Here is a 16972-nt window from a genome sequence, read left to right as displayed (position 1 = left end):
TTCTGAAAAAAAAAATTCTGAGGTGAAAAAACTTAAAAAACTCAAAATATATTATCACATTTCACTGTATCTATTATTTACAAAACTAATGTTGTAAACAAGCAGACCATAACCTTGCTTACACTATAACCTTTTTTATTTTAGCAGTTATATACAAGGTAAGTTTGCCTTACAATCCTTCCAAGAAGCAATCTCCTGAAATACCAGAAATAGCCCGTTATGTTTCACCCCAAACCCAGCCGCATGCCACGGTCACGTGTGACGTGATTATTGCAGGGCTCCGAAGGGTAAGAGCAGTCCGTCTGGGACTGGTATCAATGAACGTATAACAGGAAAGTGTCAAAAGAAAGACACCATCACTTGTGTCAGTATGTTAGAGAACTGAATTTATGGCAAGGTGAAAAAGTTCAGTTAATTTGACTTTAAGTTCAAATTCAGTTAGCAGTTTGTTTACGTAAGAAATTTGTCTAACACATTCCATCAAGTTATCTGAGAAATAATCCACTAGGTCAATCACCCCTCAAACCTAAAGTGATTCAAAGGTTGAACCAGAAGTCAGGTCATAAAAATATACATGAAACAAATACCTGGACTGCTGAAGACTTAAAAAAAAGAAAAAAAAGCCCATCCAGTATGGCTCAGTGGTTGAGTGTCAACTCATGCACCAAGAGGTCACTGGTTCGATTCCCGGTCAGCACATGCCCGGGTTGTGGGCCAAATACCCAATGTGGGGCATGCAGGAGGCAGCCAGTCGATGTTCTCTCTCATCGATGTTTCCATTTCTCTTTCCCTTCCCCTCTCTCTCTAATATCAATAAAGGAAAAAAAAAAAAAAAAAGCACTCATGATAATGGTAATTTCCACAGTCAAAACACCAGGGTACAGGGGATAAGTTCTGAGGACAAACTGTAACAAGTAGGTTAGGTTGCACACACTATGTACCAACACATTTGAGGATCAACCTCTGCACTCCATGTTCTTCAAAACTGTAATAGAAACCAGAGAATTCTGCATGGATTCAAGAAAGCTTCAAAAGAGTTGTAAAGCACTCATTAACCTGCGGGGGTGGAGGTGGGACAAAAACACCTTCAAGACAAACTTTTGGTTTAAAGGCAGAAAGTCCACCAGCTTCATATTCCTCCTTAGTGCCTCCTATTCCCTCTCCCAGTCTCCTGCCATTCAAATGAAAAAGGCCACTTTGCTCACTCACCTTCTGCTCCATCATCGACTTGTGCTGTAATTTGTGGTTCCCAGTGTGAGGGGCCTTACACAAGTACTTCCTAATCTATTCTCAGCCATATCACCTTCCCCCAGCCATGAGTTTACCTCAAACTGGCACCAGAACCTGACCTCTTTCTTAAACCAAATCTTATGCTTTTAGTCAGTATTTTTTAACTAAAGGCCTAAGTGGTTTGAAAAAGGATATTGAAAATTATAATATTAACTATATTTGAATACAGAGTTGCCTATTTTAAAATTCCAAACTTCGAAAAGTTCTAAACTTTTAAAAAATGATTCAAAATTTTGTCAAAATCCTTGCACCCTAACAATAAACTCATTGGAGAAAGCAATTTAGGAAGTCAACCCAATCCAAAAACAACAACAACAACAAAAAAACATCTGCCACTGGTTTGGGCTAGAGGAAAGGAATACGATGCAGACGTTTACAAGAGAAACATGGTAACTACTTTAACATATACCAAGGACTTATAGCTATGAGCCACACACAGCAGTGGGCAGTGAGCATCACATGTGTTAGCTCATTTAACTTCACAAGGACCCTATAAAGGTGACTTACTTTTCCCATTTACAAATACAGAAACCAAGACAAGAGGCAGATCCAGGGTTCAACCTTACAACATGCCTCTCCACACTGAATATTAACTCTCCTGACAGGAACCTCTTTTCAGACAGAATACCTACTCTGATTTGTGCCAAACTTTGGTCTAAGGGGTAAATATTCAGAAACATACCATACGGTGAATCGAACTGTGTTGTTCCCTAGAAACAGGGACAGGTCCTCTGTCATTTGGTCCTGACTTTTCTTGTTGGCCACCATCACCATAATGTAATCAGGAAGCTCTTCATCTATTTAAAAGGAAAAGTATATAAAAACTTTTTTATGTTTTCCTCAGTATTTTCTTCTACTTAAAGTTGATGTGCTTGAAAATATAGATGTAGTACTAAGAACTAGTATCTCAGTTATACTGGAATTATGTTGGACAAAAAGGACAGCTTTTTTTCTCTTCATTCTATAAGTATTTCAGTTACCAAAAGGATGAGAATTAGAGTAACAAATACTAACAAAACTAGACATTCTAAGTTACAGTATCAAACTTGAGAGTGTATACACTTCCTTTATCTTTTTAACAATGCTCATTAATTTCAGAAAAGCTTCCAGAAAGCATAGGGGCATTCAAGAATAACGGAATTTTGTTTAGCTTAGAGTTTGTTTCAAAATGATACTCATGTCTCAAGAAAACATCTTTATCCTTGGTAGTCAGATTTCAATTACTTAGGGTAATAACTTTGCAGCAACATTAAATAAACCGAAACCACAAAAAAACCCTACATCACTTAAAAATTCAGTCTTAAGATTAAATAATTGCAACTCATGGTTTTATATACTAGTACCCTCCTACACAGTGATCATGAGGGTAAGATCCAGGTCCAAAATCAACAAAAACAAGAACCACCACAGTAAGAAGGTACAGAAGCAAGTCATTCATCAGGAACCTCTAATTCCTACCAAAACACTTCTTTAATACCTTAAATACTCATGATATTTCTATGTAGGCAGAAAGGTTCATTTCAGACAAACTATCAGACATTTGTTTCAAGGAGAAATATAAAAAATCTAGTTCAAGAAAAGCAGAACTATATTGAAAAAGCCCAAACTACAAATGGAGAGAAATCAGATTTGATGGACGCATACAATGTGAGAGAAACCAGTAGCTAGTTATTTCTTATTTTCTTTGTAGAGGAACAAAAGAGCCCACTGCTTTCTGAAAATTTTAGTAAATAACCCTGGAAGCTTATTTATGCAAAGTGTAGCTACTATGGGCTGCCACTGGTAAACCCAGGAAAGGACAACAAAAAAAGTGGAATGCTCTGGCAGTTTGAGTTTCTCTCCCTTATGTCAGTGATGAAAATGAATAGACTACACTTTCTGTCACAATATATTAGTTTGTATTTTCTAAAACTTTATAGACATGAGATCAGTGTTTGCCTGGGTGGGTATAGAGTGTGAGCAGGGAAAGGTAGAGGGAGGGATACAGAGCTGCCCCAAGAACATTTGCAAGTGGTGGATATGTTCACTCACTTGATTATTTGGTGTACACATTACAACTTACCAAATTGTATACTTTAAATATGTGCAGTTTGCCCTGGCCAGTTTGGCTCTGCAGTTGGAGCATCAGCACACAGACCAATGAGTCTTGGGTTCGATTCTGGTCATGGGCACATAACCTCGGTTGTGGTTTGTCCCTGGCCCTGGTTGAGGTCGTGAGGGAAGCACCAGTCAATGTGTCCCTCTCACGTCGATGTTTCTCTCTCTCTCTCTCCCTCCCACTCTATCTGAACAAAAATGGAAAAATATCCTCAGGTGAAGTTTTAAAAATAAATAAATAAATAAGTAAGTATGTGCAGTTTGCCCTGGCCGGTTTGGCTCAGCAGTTAGAGCATGGGCCCTCGGACAAGACGGTTGGGGGTTCAATTCTTGGTCAGGGGCACATACCTCTGTTGCAGGTTCTATCCCCAGCGCATGCAGGAGGCAACCAGTTGATGTGACTCTCACAATCAATGTTTCTCTCTCCCCCTCTCTCCCATTCTATTCTGAAAAAAATCAATGGTAAAATATCCTCAGGTGAGGACTAAAAAAAATAAATTAAATAAATAAATATGTGCAGATTAATGTATAGCAACTATATCTCAATATAACTGTTAGAAATGTATACACTGTTTTCTTATAAACAAAACGGAAAATAAGAATCTGATGGAAAAATGTGTTCACGATACATTTTTACAGAATTCTAACAGATTTCTCAAGTTTATTTGAAATTTATGTCTTATGAAGTGATCACCTGACAAATCTGGTACCCATCTGACACCATATACAGTACCGACTATAATTCAGTATGCTGTACTTGACATCCCCATCACTATTCTGTCAAATAGTTATTAAAAGATTGTTTCAATAACCTTAAAGGTGTCTAGGACTTTCTCTAGCACAAAGAAAGGGACTAAAAAGTCACCCTTTTCAAAAGGACAGTGACACACAAACTAATAATTTGATAGCTAATTGTAAACATAAATAATGCACACTTTCATTTCAAATAGACTCTAACGGTGACCCGTTTACCCACTTCATCACTTATAAAAAAAATGAGGTTCTGTCCTGGCAGGTTTGGCTCAGCGGGTAGAGCGTCAGCCTGCGGCCCAGAGAGACCCCGGGTTCCGTTCCCACTAAGGGTGTGTGCCTCAGCTGCAGTTTGTCCCCGGCCCTGGTTGGTCGTGCGGGTGGCAGCCACTCAATGTGACCCTTTCACATCAATGTTTTTTTTTTTCTCTCTCTCTTCCTTTCTCTCCCTCCCACTATGTCTGAACAAAAAATGGAAAAATGTCCTCGGGTGAAGATAAAAAAAAAATCAGGTTCTCAGTAGGCCACCGGGGCAAAACAAATGTCTCTGCTCTCAAAGAAACTTCCAGTCAAGCAGAGACAAATTAAGAAGCTGTGCTACTATGTTAATCGCCAAGACAGATTTCAGTGAAGTTGTAGGAACATACAGGAGTGACTACTACCTACTAGCTCACCACATTTCTATTATGAACATAACAGAAATTATCAAGGACCCAGAAAACTTAAATCTGCTACTGACCAACTCTATTCAGCCCTCCCAAGACTCCATTTCTTTATCTGTAAAAGGAGTAACACTACCTGCCATTCCACTCCAGCATTATGTTTAGAACTAATGGAACCATAAAAACATTTTGATGTCCTAGCCAGTGTGGATCAGCAGGTTTGATTCTGGTAAAGGGCATATACCTGGGTTACAGGTTCAATCCGGTCCAGGTGATGTGGAAGTCAAACAATCAATGTCTCTCTCTCTCTCTCTCTCTCTCTCTCTCTCTCTCTCCCCACCTCCCACACCCTCCCTCCCTTCCACTCTATCTAAAAATCAATGGAAAAATATCCTCAGTTAAGGACAAAAAATAAAAACAAACTAAAAAAAAAAAAAACACAACACCACATTTTGCCCTGGCTGGTTTGGCTCAGTAGTTAGAGTGCATTGGCCTGCAGAGCAATGAGTTGCAGGTTCAATTCCAGTCAAGGGCACGTACCTCGGTTGGGGTTCGGCCCTGGCCCTGGTTGGGGTCATGCAGGAGGCAACCAGTCAATGTGTTGTTCCTCTCGTACAGATGTTTCTCTCTCCCTCCCTCCCACTCTAGCTGAGATAAATGGGAAAATATCCTCAGGTGAGGATTAAAAAAGAACACCAACACATTTTGAAGGCTATAAAATACATGGTATTTTTACTACAATTATATTTCACACTGAACTTTGCTAAGTTTGTAACCAGGTTTTTTATAGGCTCAACATTCTTGGTCTGAGACTTTTCATAAATGACAGGAATCACCAATAAGGCTGAATTAATATGTCTTAATATGCTACAATGAAGAAAGTTCTCAGACCCTGGCCAGGTGGCTGGGTAGCTCTGTTGGTTAGAGCATCATCCTCATACACCAAGGTTGCAGGTTCCATCCAGGTCAGGACACATACAAGAATCAACCAATGAATGCATAGATGGGTGGAACAATGGGTCAATGATTCTCTTTCTCCCTCCCTCCCTCTCTCTAAAATCAGTAAATCAACAAAAAAGTTCTCAATGTAGTACACTTTTTGTGGACTTCTTTTTAACCCAAAACATGTTCCTGGCAAGTGTTTAATGAATAAACTAAATAAATCCTGGTTCAGCTTCATCTTTAACCTCTGGGTCTCAATTTTCTTTTTTAATATTTTTTTCTTTATTGATTTGAGAGGAAGGGAGAGGAAGAGAGAGATAGAAACATCGATGAGACAAAACACGAACTGGCCACCTCCTGCATACCCCAACTGGGGATCAGGCCCACAACCTGGGCACGGCCCTGACCAAGAATCGAACTGGTGACCTCTTGGTGCATGGGTCAATGCTCAACCATTGAGCCACACCAGCCGGCGGAAAGCTTCAATTTTCTTATCTGTTTAAGTCCCAACAACAGCCCTGGCCAATTTGGCTCAGTGGTTAAAGCGTTGACCTGCGGACCAGAGAGTCCTGGGTTCGGTTCCCACTAAGGGCACGGACCTCGGTTGCAGTTTGTCCCCCAACCTGGTTGAGATTGAGTGGGCAGCAATCAGTTGATATGTCTCTCTTGCGTCGATGTTTCTCTTCCCTCTTCTCTCCCTCCCGCTCTATCTAAAGATAAATGCTTGCCCTGGCCTGTTTGGCTCAGTGGTTAGAGCGTCCACCTGCGGTCCGGAAAGACCCGGGTTCGGTTCCCGCTAAGGGCACGTACCTCGGTTGCAGTTTGTCCCCGGCCCTGGTTGGTCGTGCAGGTGGCAGCCACTCGATGTGTCCCTTTCACATCGATGTTTCCCTCTCTCTCTCTTCCTCTCTCTCCCTCCTACTCTGTCTGTACAAAAAATGGAAAAATGTCCTCGGATGAGGATTAAAAAAAATAAATAAATAAATAAAGATAAATGCAAAAATGTCCTCAGGTGAGGATAAAACAATAAAATCCCAACAACAGATAATTTATGAAATGTGCCCAGTATGTTGTAAATTAGCAATTCTAAAACTGTGTGGTCTCAGGCCCATTTTACACTCTTAAAAATTACTGATGAGCCCTGGCCAGTTTGGCTCCGGTTAGAGCATTGGCCTGCGGACCAGAGGCCCCAGTCCAGTTCCCGCTAAAGGCAAATACCTCGGTTGCAGTTTGTCCCCAGCCCCGGATGGGGTCGTGTGGGTAGCAACCACTCGATGTGTCTCTCTCACATTGATGTTTCTCTCTCTCTCTCTCTCTCTCCCCCTCCCGCTCTATCTGAAGATAAATGCAAAAAAAAAAAGAAGTCCTCAGGTGAGGATAAAAAAGAAAAAAAAAAATTTACTGATGAGTCCAGCTGGTGTGGCTCAGTGGTTGAGCACTGACCCATGAACCAAGAGGCCGCCAGTTCGATTCCCAATCACGACACATGCCCAGGTTGTGGGCCTGATCCCCAATGGGGGGCATGCAGGAGGCAGCCAATCAATGTTCTCTCTCATTGGTGTTTCTCTCTCTCTCTCCCTAAAACCAACAAAGAAAAAAAAAATTACTGATGACCCCCAAAGAGATTTCATTTATGTGAGTATTATCTACTGATTTTTACCATACTAGAAATTAAAACTGGGAATTCTAAAAAGCATAAAATAATAGACCTATCAAATGTTAACAATAAACCCATTTATATTTACAGATATTTTTATAAAAAATAATATTCCAAGACAAAATATTAGTGCAAAAATATAAAGTGTTACATTTTTATCATTCTCTTCAACATCTGGTTTAAAAGACAGCTGGATTCAAATTTTTGCTTTTGCATTTAACCTGTTGTGATATGTTGCTCTAACTGAAAAATGTAAAGACAATCTGGTCTTTCACATATGTAGTTGGAAAAACAAGTATTTTAATAGCCTTTGCAGATAATGCGAATATTATTTTGGGATACTACACCAAAACTCAACAAGTGGTAGTTTCTCCAAGGTTAGTGGCAAAATGGAAACTAAAACTACATCAACAACCTTTCTGTTTGTTACATGAAAATCCATTGATCCATCCTAGCCTTTTAATGGATACTTAACCCTTGTATAACTTTGTCACAACATGCACTGGTTATTCGAAAAAAACTGGTTCACTGAGCTATACAAACCATGTTGATACATTTCATACAATATAAAAAAAAAAAAACCACATTACTATTACAATTGATTTCATTATAATGTCTTTGAAGTACTGGAAAACTGTTAAGTTCATTGAGACAGACACACATTTCCAAAAACTTCTCATTTTCATGACATTGTCAGAAAAGTCTAGCGTTTTTTTCCTCTGCCCACTTTCAAGAAAATGTCTGCCAAACACCAAAGTGTATGTATCTAGCTGTCAATCCTTAAAATTTAAAACTGATGTTCATGAAAAAGGTAGGTAATCCAGTTCTCAACTTAATCACACAAAACCTTTTTCTTAAGACAGCCCATCATGCTTCAGTATACAGTACACTTAATAAGCATATGCTTATAAGTATGTAAATACTGCTTTCCTCACATTGATTAAAAATGTAATCAAAGGCCAGGATTTAAAAAATATCTTTTTACTGCTTCATCATTTACATTCGTAAGTGAAACCGGCTTTTTTCAAAATTCCAAGTGGAGATGTAATAAAGAATATGATGTTTTTCTTAAAGTTTGTTGTGAGATCCTGATTTCTTGATTCAGGCTAAAGTACCAGAAGTTTTACCCACCACTGCTTTTGAAAAATTCAAATGTTAGCACAGTGAAAATGGCAAGTACTTTGTCAGTATTAATATGAAAATAATTTTGACTTCGGAGATCCTTGGAGTCTTCCATACCTTGAGAACCACTATCATTAAGTGGTAGCAATTACTTTCATAGGAGGCACAGCTTTGCAGTCAAACAGACCCAGGTCTCAATCTTGCTCAAGTAAGCACTCAAAGCCTCAGGTTCCTTGCTTATACAACTGGGGATATTGCCACTTACCTTCCAGGGTCCTCCTAAGGATTATGATGACCTAATGATATACAGAGCCTGGCCCTCAAATAATGTAACTCAGAAAAGAACAAGAAGGGACACACTGCTATCCTAAAGGAGAAAGGAACAGGAAGAAAATAAGAGATCTGAAAATAAAACGCACTGAACCATGGCAGAGGCAAATGCCAGAAAGCACAAAACATCCCATATTCAAAATAATTCTGAAAAATGAAGATCAAGAGAAAAGTAAGCAAAACAGGAAAAACAATAAAAATAGGACAGTGCCTCCACAGAGGAAGAGAAACAATTCCAAACACCACATTAGAAGGGGAGCTATAAAAACCCCCACAAGATTGTACACAGCTTTCAGTAAATAAATAAATAAGTAAATAACGGTAAGGAAAAAAAGTAACCAGGAATTGTCACATCTGATAGCAGAAAAAGGTCTCTCCAAAGCCAAAAGTACAACGGGGAAAATGCACTCACTACAACTTAATCAGCTGCAAACTCTAAATTCCATTAGGCTAACAAAAGCAACACAACTTACCAACATAAGCTCCTAATTCTTGCAATTTCCCCTTAATGGCACTCTGAGGGGGGGAAAAAGACAAATGTGCATGAGAACTGCGGCCCTAGGAAAACAAACCGACTTGCAACGCAGAGGCAACCCTGCGGATGCACGCACCTCCTAACCTCCCGGGCGCTGGGTGGGGGCGGGGAGGCGCCGCGGCCCCTCCCCCATCCCCCCGTAAACCCCCCCCGACCCCCTCCACCCTGGCCGGCTCCCAAGTCCTTTCGACCCCCCCCACCCCCCCGCCCTTGTCCCCTTCCCCGGCCCCGCGGCCCCCTGTAGCACGGACCCGGAGCGGCTCCCAGCTCGGCTGAGCAGGGCTCACTGTCCCCCCCAACGACTCCTTCCGTTTTCCCGCAACTACTTTTTCAGCTGTGGCCACTTTGACTCGCCGCACTCCCTGAGGCTGCGTCTCCCCCAGGCCGGATGGGCGCCACTCGCCAGAGACCAGGCCGCGGCGTCCAGGCCAGGCCCACCGTCCCCGTTACTCCTGACAACCGCGCGCCCGCCGGAGCCCGGCTTCCCGCCCCCGCCCGACGCGGGCCTCACCCGGATCTTGCGGCTGATCTCGGTGCCGATCTCCATGGCTCCGGGGCGGGCGGCAAGCTCAGCACTGCGTGGCGCCTCGCTTAGCCGGAGCCCGCAGCCGGTTCCGTGACCGCAGTCCCGGGGCCACAGCCACCGCCGCTTCTGGCTGCGCGGACTGCGTGACCCGCCCCCACCGTCCCGGCGCACCGGAGCAAGCCGAGGGGCGCGTGCCTGCGCCTGCGCCTGCGCCTGCGCGCATCTGGACCCGCGGAGGCCGCGCTCCGGCGCCCTCTGCTGGCGGCAGGGAGAATAGGTGTTTGAGCCTAGTCTGGGCTTCTGTCTCCCTCTTTGGGCACTTGCAGAGCTCTTAGTTTTTCTCTATTCTCGCCCCTCATTATTAATTTTACTTTGCTCTGGAAAATACGGATGAATTAAATGTGCAGCGAAAAGATCCCTGGCTTTGGTTTGAGATCCGAAATCGAATCCAGCCTTCACTTACTGTTAATATGATACTGGTCTAGATATTTAAACTTTAAAACATTTTTTTCAATTACAGCTTACATTCAGTATTATTTTGGATTCGTTTCAGGTGTACAGCATAGTAGTTAAACAATCATATACTTTACAAAGTGGTCCCCCAATAGATATTTGAACTCTTGAGTGCTGGTTTTCTACCTGTAACATAGATACTGCCTCTTAGCGGTTGCATTATAATTACATTCGGAGGGAAGATGGACTATCTAGTGCAATGGAGCCAATATCACACATATTCCTTTGTTTGACTCCACAGCTATCCTGGTTCTCCTGTATCTAGTTCTGACTTCTTTCTCCCAGGCCCATGGGTGTCCTTTCCCCAAGAACTAATCTTTATCCTCTTGCTCCTTTCTCTCTCTGAACCCCCTTCTTTGGAGAACCCTTATTCTCATGGCATCAACTCTTACCTCTATGCTAAAAATACCCGAATTTTCATTCTCCCTGAGTTCTCACCTAAACCCACTCCCAAATGCCAGATAAGTACAGGCATTTGTATATTCTTCAAATTCAGCACATCAAAAATGAAGTCTTGCCCTGGCCGGTTTGGCTCAGCGGTTAAAGCGTTCGGCCTGCGGTCCTGAGAGATCCGGGTTCAGTTCCCACTAAGGGCATGTACCTTGGTTGCAGTTTGTCCCCGGCTCTGGTCAGTCGTGCGGGTGGCAGCCACTCAATGTGTTCCTTTCACATCGATGTGTCTCTCTCTCTCTCTGTTCCTCTCTCTCCCTCCCACTCTGCCTGAACAAAAGATGGAAAAATGTCCTCGGGTGAGGATAAAAAAATGAAGTCTTGCCTGGCTGGTGTAGCTCAAAGGATTGAGCATCCTACCATGGACTGAGAGGTCTGGGTTCAATTCCTGATCAGGGCACATGCCCAGATTTCCGACTTGATCCCCAGTAGAGGGTGTGCAGGAGGCAGCTGATGGATGTTGTCTCTCTCTCCCTTCCTCCCTCTCTAAAAAAAAAAAAAGAAAAAATCAATAAAACATATTTTAAAAACAAACAAAAATAAAGTCTTTATCATCTTCCCCTTACCCCACTCCTGACCATCATTCCACTCCTGAGTATCAATAGCTGCTTAATTCTCCCTGTTCCTGGCCACAAAACCTTGGCATCAGAGTAAGCACAGAGAGATGTCTCCCTCCATATCCACTAATCCCTGAATTGGTGTTTACTAGTTACCCATTGCTGCCCAGCAAATGACCACACAGCATCTTGAAACACGTTTATCAGCTTGTGGTTTCTATGGGTCAGGAATCTGAGCGAAGCTTAGCTGACTCCTTAGCTCAGGGTGTTACAGGGCTGTGGTTGAGGTGTCAGGCAGGCTGTGTTCTCACCCGGAGGCTTGACTGAGGAAGAAGTCACTTTTAAGCTCATTTAGGTTGTTAGAATTAATTTCCTTTCAGCTTTATGGGTGAGAGCCCCAAATGTTTCCTGGCTCTTGTCTGGAGGCCACCCTCAGGTCATAGAGATTGCCTACGGTTCCTTGCCATGGGCTCCTCCACCAATGGCTGTTCACTCACTCAAGCTCTCAAAGAGACACACTCTGCTCAGGGAAGACATAGTCCCTCATTTTTTCAAATCCTCACCTGAGGACATTTTTCTATTTATCTTCAGATAGACTGGAAGACAGGGAGGGAGAGAGAGAGAGAGAAACATCGATGTGAGAGAGACACATCAACTGGCTGCCTCCTGCACAACCCTGACCAGGGCCAGGATGAACTGCAACCAAGGTATGTGCCCTTGACCAGAATCATCGGTCCGTGGGCTGATGCTTTAACCACTGAGCCAAACTGGCCAGGGTGACCTGGTCCCTCTTTTAAGGTCTTTCGCTTGATTAAGTCAGGACCAACCTGGGCCTGACCCCAAAATTCAGCTGACTTAGGGCTTTAATTACATCTGCAAATCCCTCATCTTTGCTGTATTCATTAGCTATAACCAAGTCACAGGTACTGCCCACACTCAAGGGAAGGGATTATACAGTGTGTACAGCAGGGCCAGAAATCATGAGGCTACCTAGGTCTGTCTACCATGGGGCCCTTCATATCATATATCTTCTTTTTCTTCTTCTGAATTCCTATAGCATCTATGTGGGAGCTGCTACTATGACACAATATACTCTGTAATGTTTATTTTATGTGTGTGTGTGTGTGTGTGTGTGTGTGTGTCCTCTCCAACAAAATTATAAACTCCATGTAGATGTGTATTTCTCCAAAGTGTCTTTCAGGATGCCAAGCACAAAATAAGCACTCATTACGTATTGTAGGATAAAAGAAAGTAATGACTAAATAACAAAAGCATTCCTTATGGATAAATTCAGTGATCATGTCTTCATTCAACATTGATGAGAGGCAGTGGAGCAGGGTGACTGAGAACAGGGACACCGGAGCCAGGCTGCCTGGGTTGAATCCCAGCTCTGCTACCCCCTCTAAGATCTTAGGCATATTGTTTATCTTTTCTGTGCCCCAGTTTCTTCATCTGTGACATAAGCATGATGCCAGTTTCTCCTTTGTAGTGTTATTATGAGGATGAAATGTTAATATCTGAGAAGCATTTCAAACTATGCTTGGCTCATAGCAGCACTGTTTCTTGATTAAAAATTAAATGCCTGCGGTGAGCCAGATACTGTGCTGAGAGCCAGAGAACAAAGATGAGCAAGACTACATTCATGACACTCACAATGCAAAAGTTAGATACATTGTTTCTACTTGTTTGTCCACCATTTCTGAACTAAGAATGAAAACACATGTTTTTCCATTCCTGGGTACAAAATTCTGCTTTTTTTTTTTTTTTTTATCCTCACCCGAGGACATTTTTCCATTTTTTGTACAGATAGAGTGGGAGGGAGAGAGAGGAAGGGAGAGAGAGAGAGAAACATCGACGTGAAGGGACACATCAAGTGGCTGCCACCCGCACGACCAACCAGGGCCGGGGACAAACTGCAACCGAAGTACGTGCCCTTAGCGGGAACCGAACCCGGGTCTCTGCGGACCGCAGGCCGACGCTCTAACCGCTGAGCCAAACTGGCCAGGGCTCCTGGGTACAAAATTCTTAGCCAATATTTAGATAATATTGAAAGAAAGTGTTAAAAGAATAGAGATTATTTTCATTAAAATGCATTCAGAATAGAGAAACTTTTATTAAAATGTATTCAAGAAAGAGTTAACTTTTGAGATTATCCATTTAAAACTATTGAAAAAGAGCCATGGCCAGTTTGGTTCAGTGGTCCTTGGACCGAAGGGTCTCAGGTTTGATTCCAGACAAGGTCACATACCTGGGTTGCAGGTTCAATCTCTTGCCCTGGTCGGGGTTGTGCAGGAGGCAACCAATCAATGTATCTCTCTCACACATTGATGTCTCTCTCTCTCTCTCTCTCTCTCTCTCTCTCTCCTTTCCTCCCTCCCTTCCACTCTCTCTAAAAATCAATGGAGCCCTAGCCGATTTGGCTTAGCAGTTAGAGTGTCGGCCTGCGGTCCAGAGAGACCCACGTTCGGTTCCCGCTAGGGGCACGTACCAAAAAAAAAAAAAAAAGAGTATATAAAAATCAATGGAAAAATATCCTCGGGTGAGGATTAACAACAACAAAAATAAATAAATAAATAAATAAATAAATAAATAAATAAATAAATAAATAGTATTGAAAAAGAGACTTGCAGGCTGCTCAAGAACTGGCATGTTTAGATCTCAGGAGTTACATGTCTGGATCATAGAGGGGCAACTCTACTAAACCAATGGTGTCCAGTGGTCCAGTGCTTCGCTGAAAGATGCAGCTTCCCAAACTGCAGCTCACCGAGAGAAAGATGACCATGATGGTGCCCTGAGAGAAACCCTTAAAGGGATCTTCGGTTTGAAAAAGACTAAGCAGAACCATGAGAATTCTTTTCCAGAGTGGAAGGGTTCTCCATCAGGAGGAATGACATATTTTGCTCAGGGGATAGAATGAAGACTAGATTGCAACGAACCACAGTGCCGGCTAAGAAAACGTGGGGCTGGCTTTCAAAGAGAGATGACTAAAGAGAGTATAGGTTTTGAAGTCATAGAGGTCTGAGTACTAATCCCAACTCCATGGAGCCCGGAACACCCTAACATTGGAGTCCTGGCATCTCCAGCCTCCTCTCCGGGCAGCATTGTAGTTGGGTGTTGCACATCCTTTGGAAGAATGTGTTGGGGATGCTTTCAGCCTGGAATGCTTCCTCTCGTTTTCTGTGAGTACTTAGTGAACTTTTATTTGTCCTTCCAGACTCAGCCAGAAGCTGATCGCAGTAACAAACCAGGCATTTCCACTCCACTTGGAATATATACCCATTAGTAGATTCATTCGCCCTACTCTTCCAGAGTTAGGTATTTACCTGTTTCTCCCGTGGCGAGTCTTTCAAGACCAGGTGATGCATCTTATTTACCTATCTCTTTGCAGCATCTGTCTTCCAATAACTATGGGGTGAACGGACAAGTTTGTTTAATAGTAGATATCACATGACATGTCTGCCCGTGGATGAAAACCCTAAGTGTTGGGAATTATAGTCGTAGCAGTCACTTATGCTATGGAGGCTGACATACTTTTCTCTATTGGTATGCCCATTTGAGCAAATATATTGCCAACACTATCATTTCTTTGATGTCCAGGGGAATCTGGCCTCTAAATTCTCTTTCGCAGCTAAAAAAAAGTGCTGTACCTGAGGTGGTGTTGAGTGTGGTAGTCAGAATACATGGTGAGGGTTCAGAGACCAAAGGAGATTTCACCTTTTTAGCTCTGGCTCCCACTACTCCCTCCACTAAGGCATCATTATCTGTATAGGGTGGAACAGGCATTCAATTTAGATCCTTGCAGAGGATGGTAATTTATATAGTGAGATACATGGGTACTCGCCAAGATGTCAAAGCAGATTAAACTTGTTTTTTGTTTTTTAGAGAGAGAGAGAGAGAGAAACATCGATGTGAGAGAGATACATGGATTAGCTGCTTCCTGCATGCCCCCTACTGGGGATCAAACCCGAAACGTGGACAATGTGCCTTACCAGGGAATCAAACCAGGACCTCTCAGTCCCTGGGAGGACACTCAATCCACTGAGCCACACCAGCTGGGCAGCAGATTAATTTCTTAATTCCTGTATTAGTCAATGCACCACCAAAACCAGTTTCCTCCCCCCCACTTTTTTTAAAATCCTCCCCTGAAGATATTTAAAACAAAATTTTTTTTTATTGATTTTAGAGAGAGAGGAAGGAAGAGGGAGAGATAGAAACATTGATGAGAGAGAACATCGAATGGCCACCTCTGCATGCCTCCCACTGGGGATCTGGACCACAACCTGGGCATGTGTCCTGACTGGGAATCGACCAGTGACCTCTTGGAGCATGGGTTGATGCTCAACCACTGAGTCACACCAACCGGGGGCACCTGAGGATATTTTTACACTTCTCTTCAGACAGAGTGGGAAGGTGGGAGAGAGAGAAATATTGATCTTGAGAGAGACACATGGATTGGTTGCCGCCTGCATGACCCCAACCAGGGCTGGGCCAAACCACAACTGAGGTACATGCCCTTGGCTGGAATTGAACCCGGGACTCTTTGGTCCATAGGTTGACGGTCTAACCGCTGAGCAAAACCGGCCAGGGCAGTTTCCTTCCTTTTTATAGGGCATCTTCTTTTTTGTTGTTGTTGTTCCTCGCCCTGAGGATATTTTTCTATTTATTATCAGATAGAGTGGGAGGGAGGGAGAGAGAGAGAGAGAGAGAGAGAGAGAAACATCGATGTGGTACAGCCACAATGACTGGTTGCCTCCAGCACAACCCGACCAGGGCTGGACAAACCGCAACCGAGGCACGTGCCCTTGACCAGAATCGAACCCGTGACTCATTGGTCCGTGGGCCGACACTCTAACCACTGAGTCAAACTGGCCAGGGCTATATGTGTAACACTTTGAAAGGTTGTTCAAGTGGCTTCCCATGGGATGTTAAAGTCAAGTGAACATGGTTGAGGGAAAATAGAGCCGAAGTATTTGGTCGGCAAATGACACTTGTGGATTATGAGGGAGGAAGTTCAACTCAGTTATCTCACATCCTTGGTTTTTATGATCATTTTCTATTTTTAAAATTCTTTTATTTTCCTCCCAATTCAATTAACAAGTTTTTATTTAGTGCCTCCTCTCTGCCCAGCAGTGTCCTAGGAATTCTAGGAGATATAAAACAAGCCTTCATGAAACAGTTTTTAAAGTTCTTGCCAAGTGTGGAGATCACTGTGGAATGGGGTGGCGAGAAAGTTGTCTTGGAAGCAGAGAGCCTTGAACCGAGGCTTGGAGAGAAATGGAAAGCTTAGACACAGGATACAAAGGGCGCAGCAGAGACAGCTTGGTGAGGGCATTAAGGAGAAATGAGGATGGTCTGAGGCTGAGACCAGGTTAGAAAGGACCTAAAGTTCAGGCAGAAAAACTGAATTAGCCTTGGGGGTACCATGGGAGAGAGGTAAGCCTGGTATTAGCATGGAAACAAGAGAGACCTGAGAAACCAGAAGCAAGGAGACCACCCTTGTTGCAGTAATCCATGTGTAAAATGATGAGAATTTGGATTAGA

General features: G+C 43.0%; 1 protein-coding gene across 9 annotated transcripts in view; it reads right to left on the bottom strand.

Moving 5' to 3' along the window:
- ZC3H14 (zinc finger CCCH-type containing 14) overlaps positions 1-10033 on the bottom strand; it is a 46076-nt gene extending 36043 nt beyond the window's left edge. For 2 of the 9 annotated variants that reach the window (XM_036262667.1, XM_036262676.1), the window contains exons 1-3: positions 9897-10002; positions 9324-9366; positions 1973-2087 (exon numbers count right to left, since the gene is read on the bottom strand). In XM_036262667.1, coding sequence (XP_036118560.1) covers positions 1973-2087; positions 9324-9366; positions 9897-9932 — 194 coding nt within the window. In that variant the 5' untranslated portion in view covers positions 9933-10002. Of the gene's footprint in view, positions 1-1972; positions 2088-9323; positions 9367-9896 lie in introns of all 9 variants that reach the window. The other 7 variants (XM_036262715.1, XM_036262723.1, XM_036262697.1 and 4 more) reach the window with 5 other exon arrangements.
- Between the last annotated feature and the right edge of the window lie 6939 nt (positions 10034-16972).

The sequence above is a fragment of the Molossus molossus genome, unplaced genomic scaffold (genome assembly GCF_014108415.1).
Source record: "Molossus molossus isolate mMolMol1 unplaced genomic scaffold, mMolMol1.p scaffold_m16_p_1, whole genome shotgun sequence".
NCBI lineage: Eukaryota > Metazoa > Chordata > Mammalia > Chiroptera > Molossidae > Molossus > Molossus molossus.
This window is presented reverse-complemented; position numbering and strand designations above follow the sequence as displayed.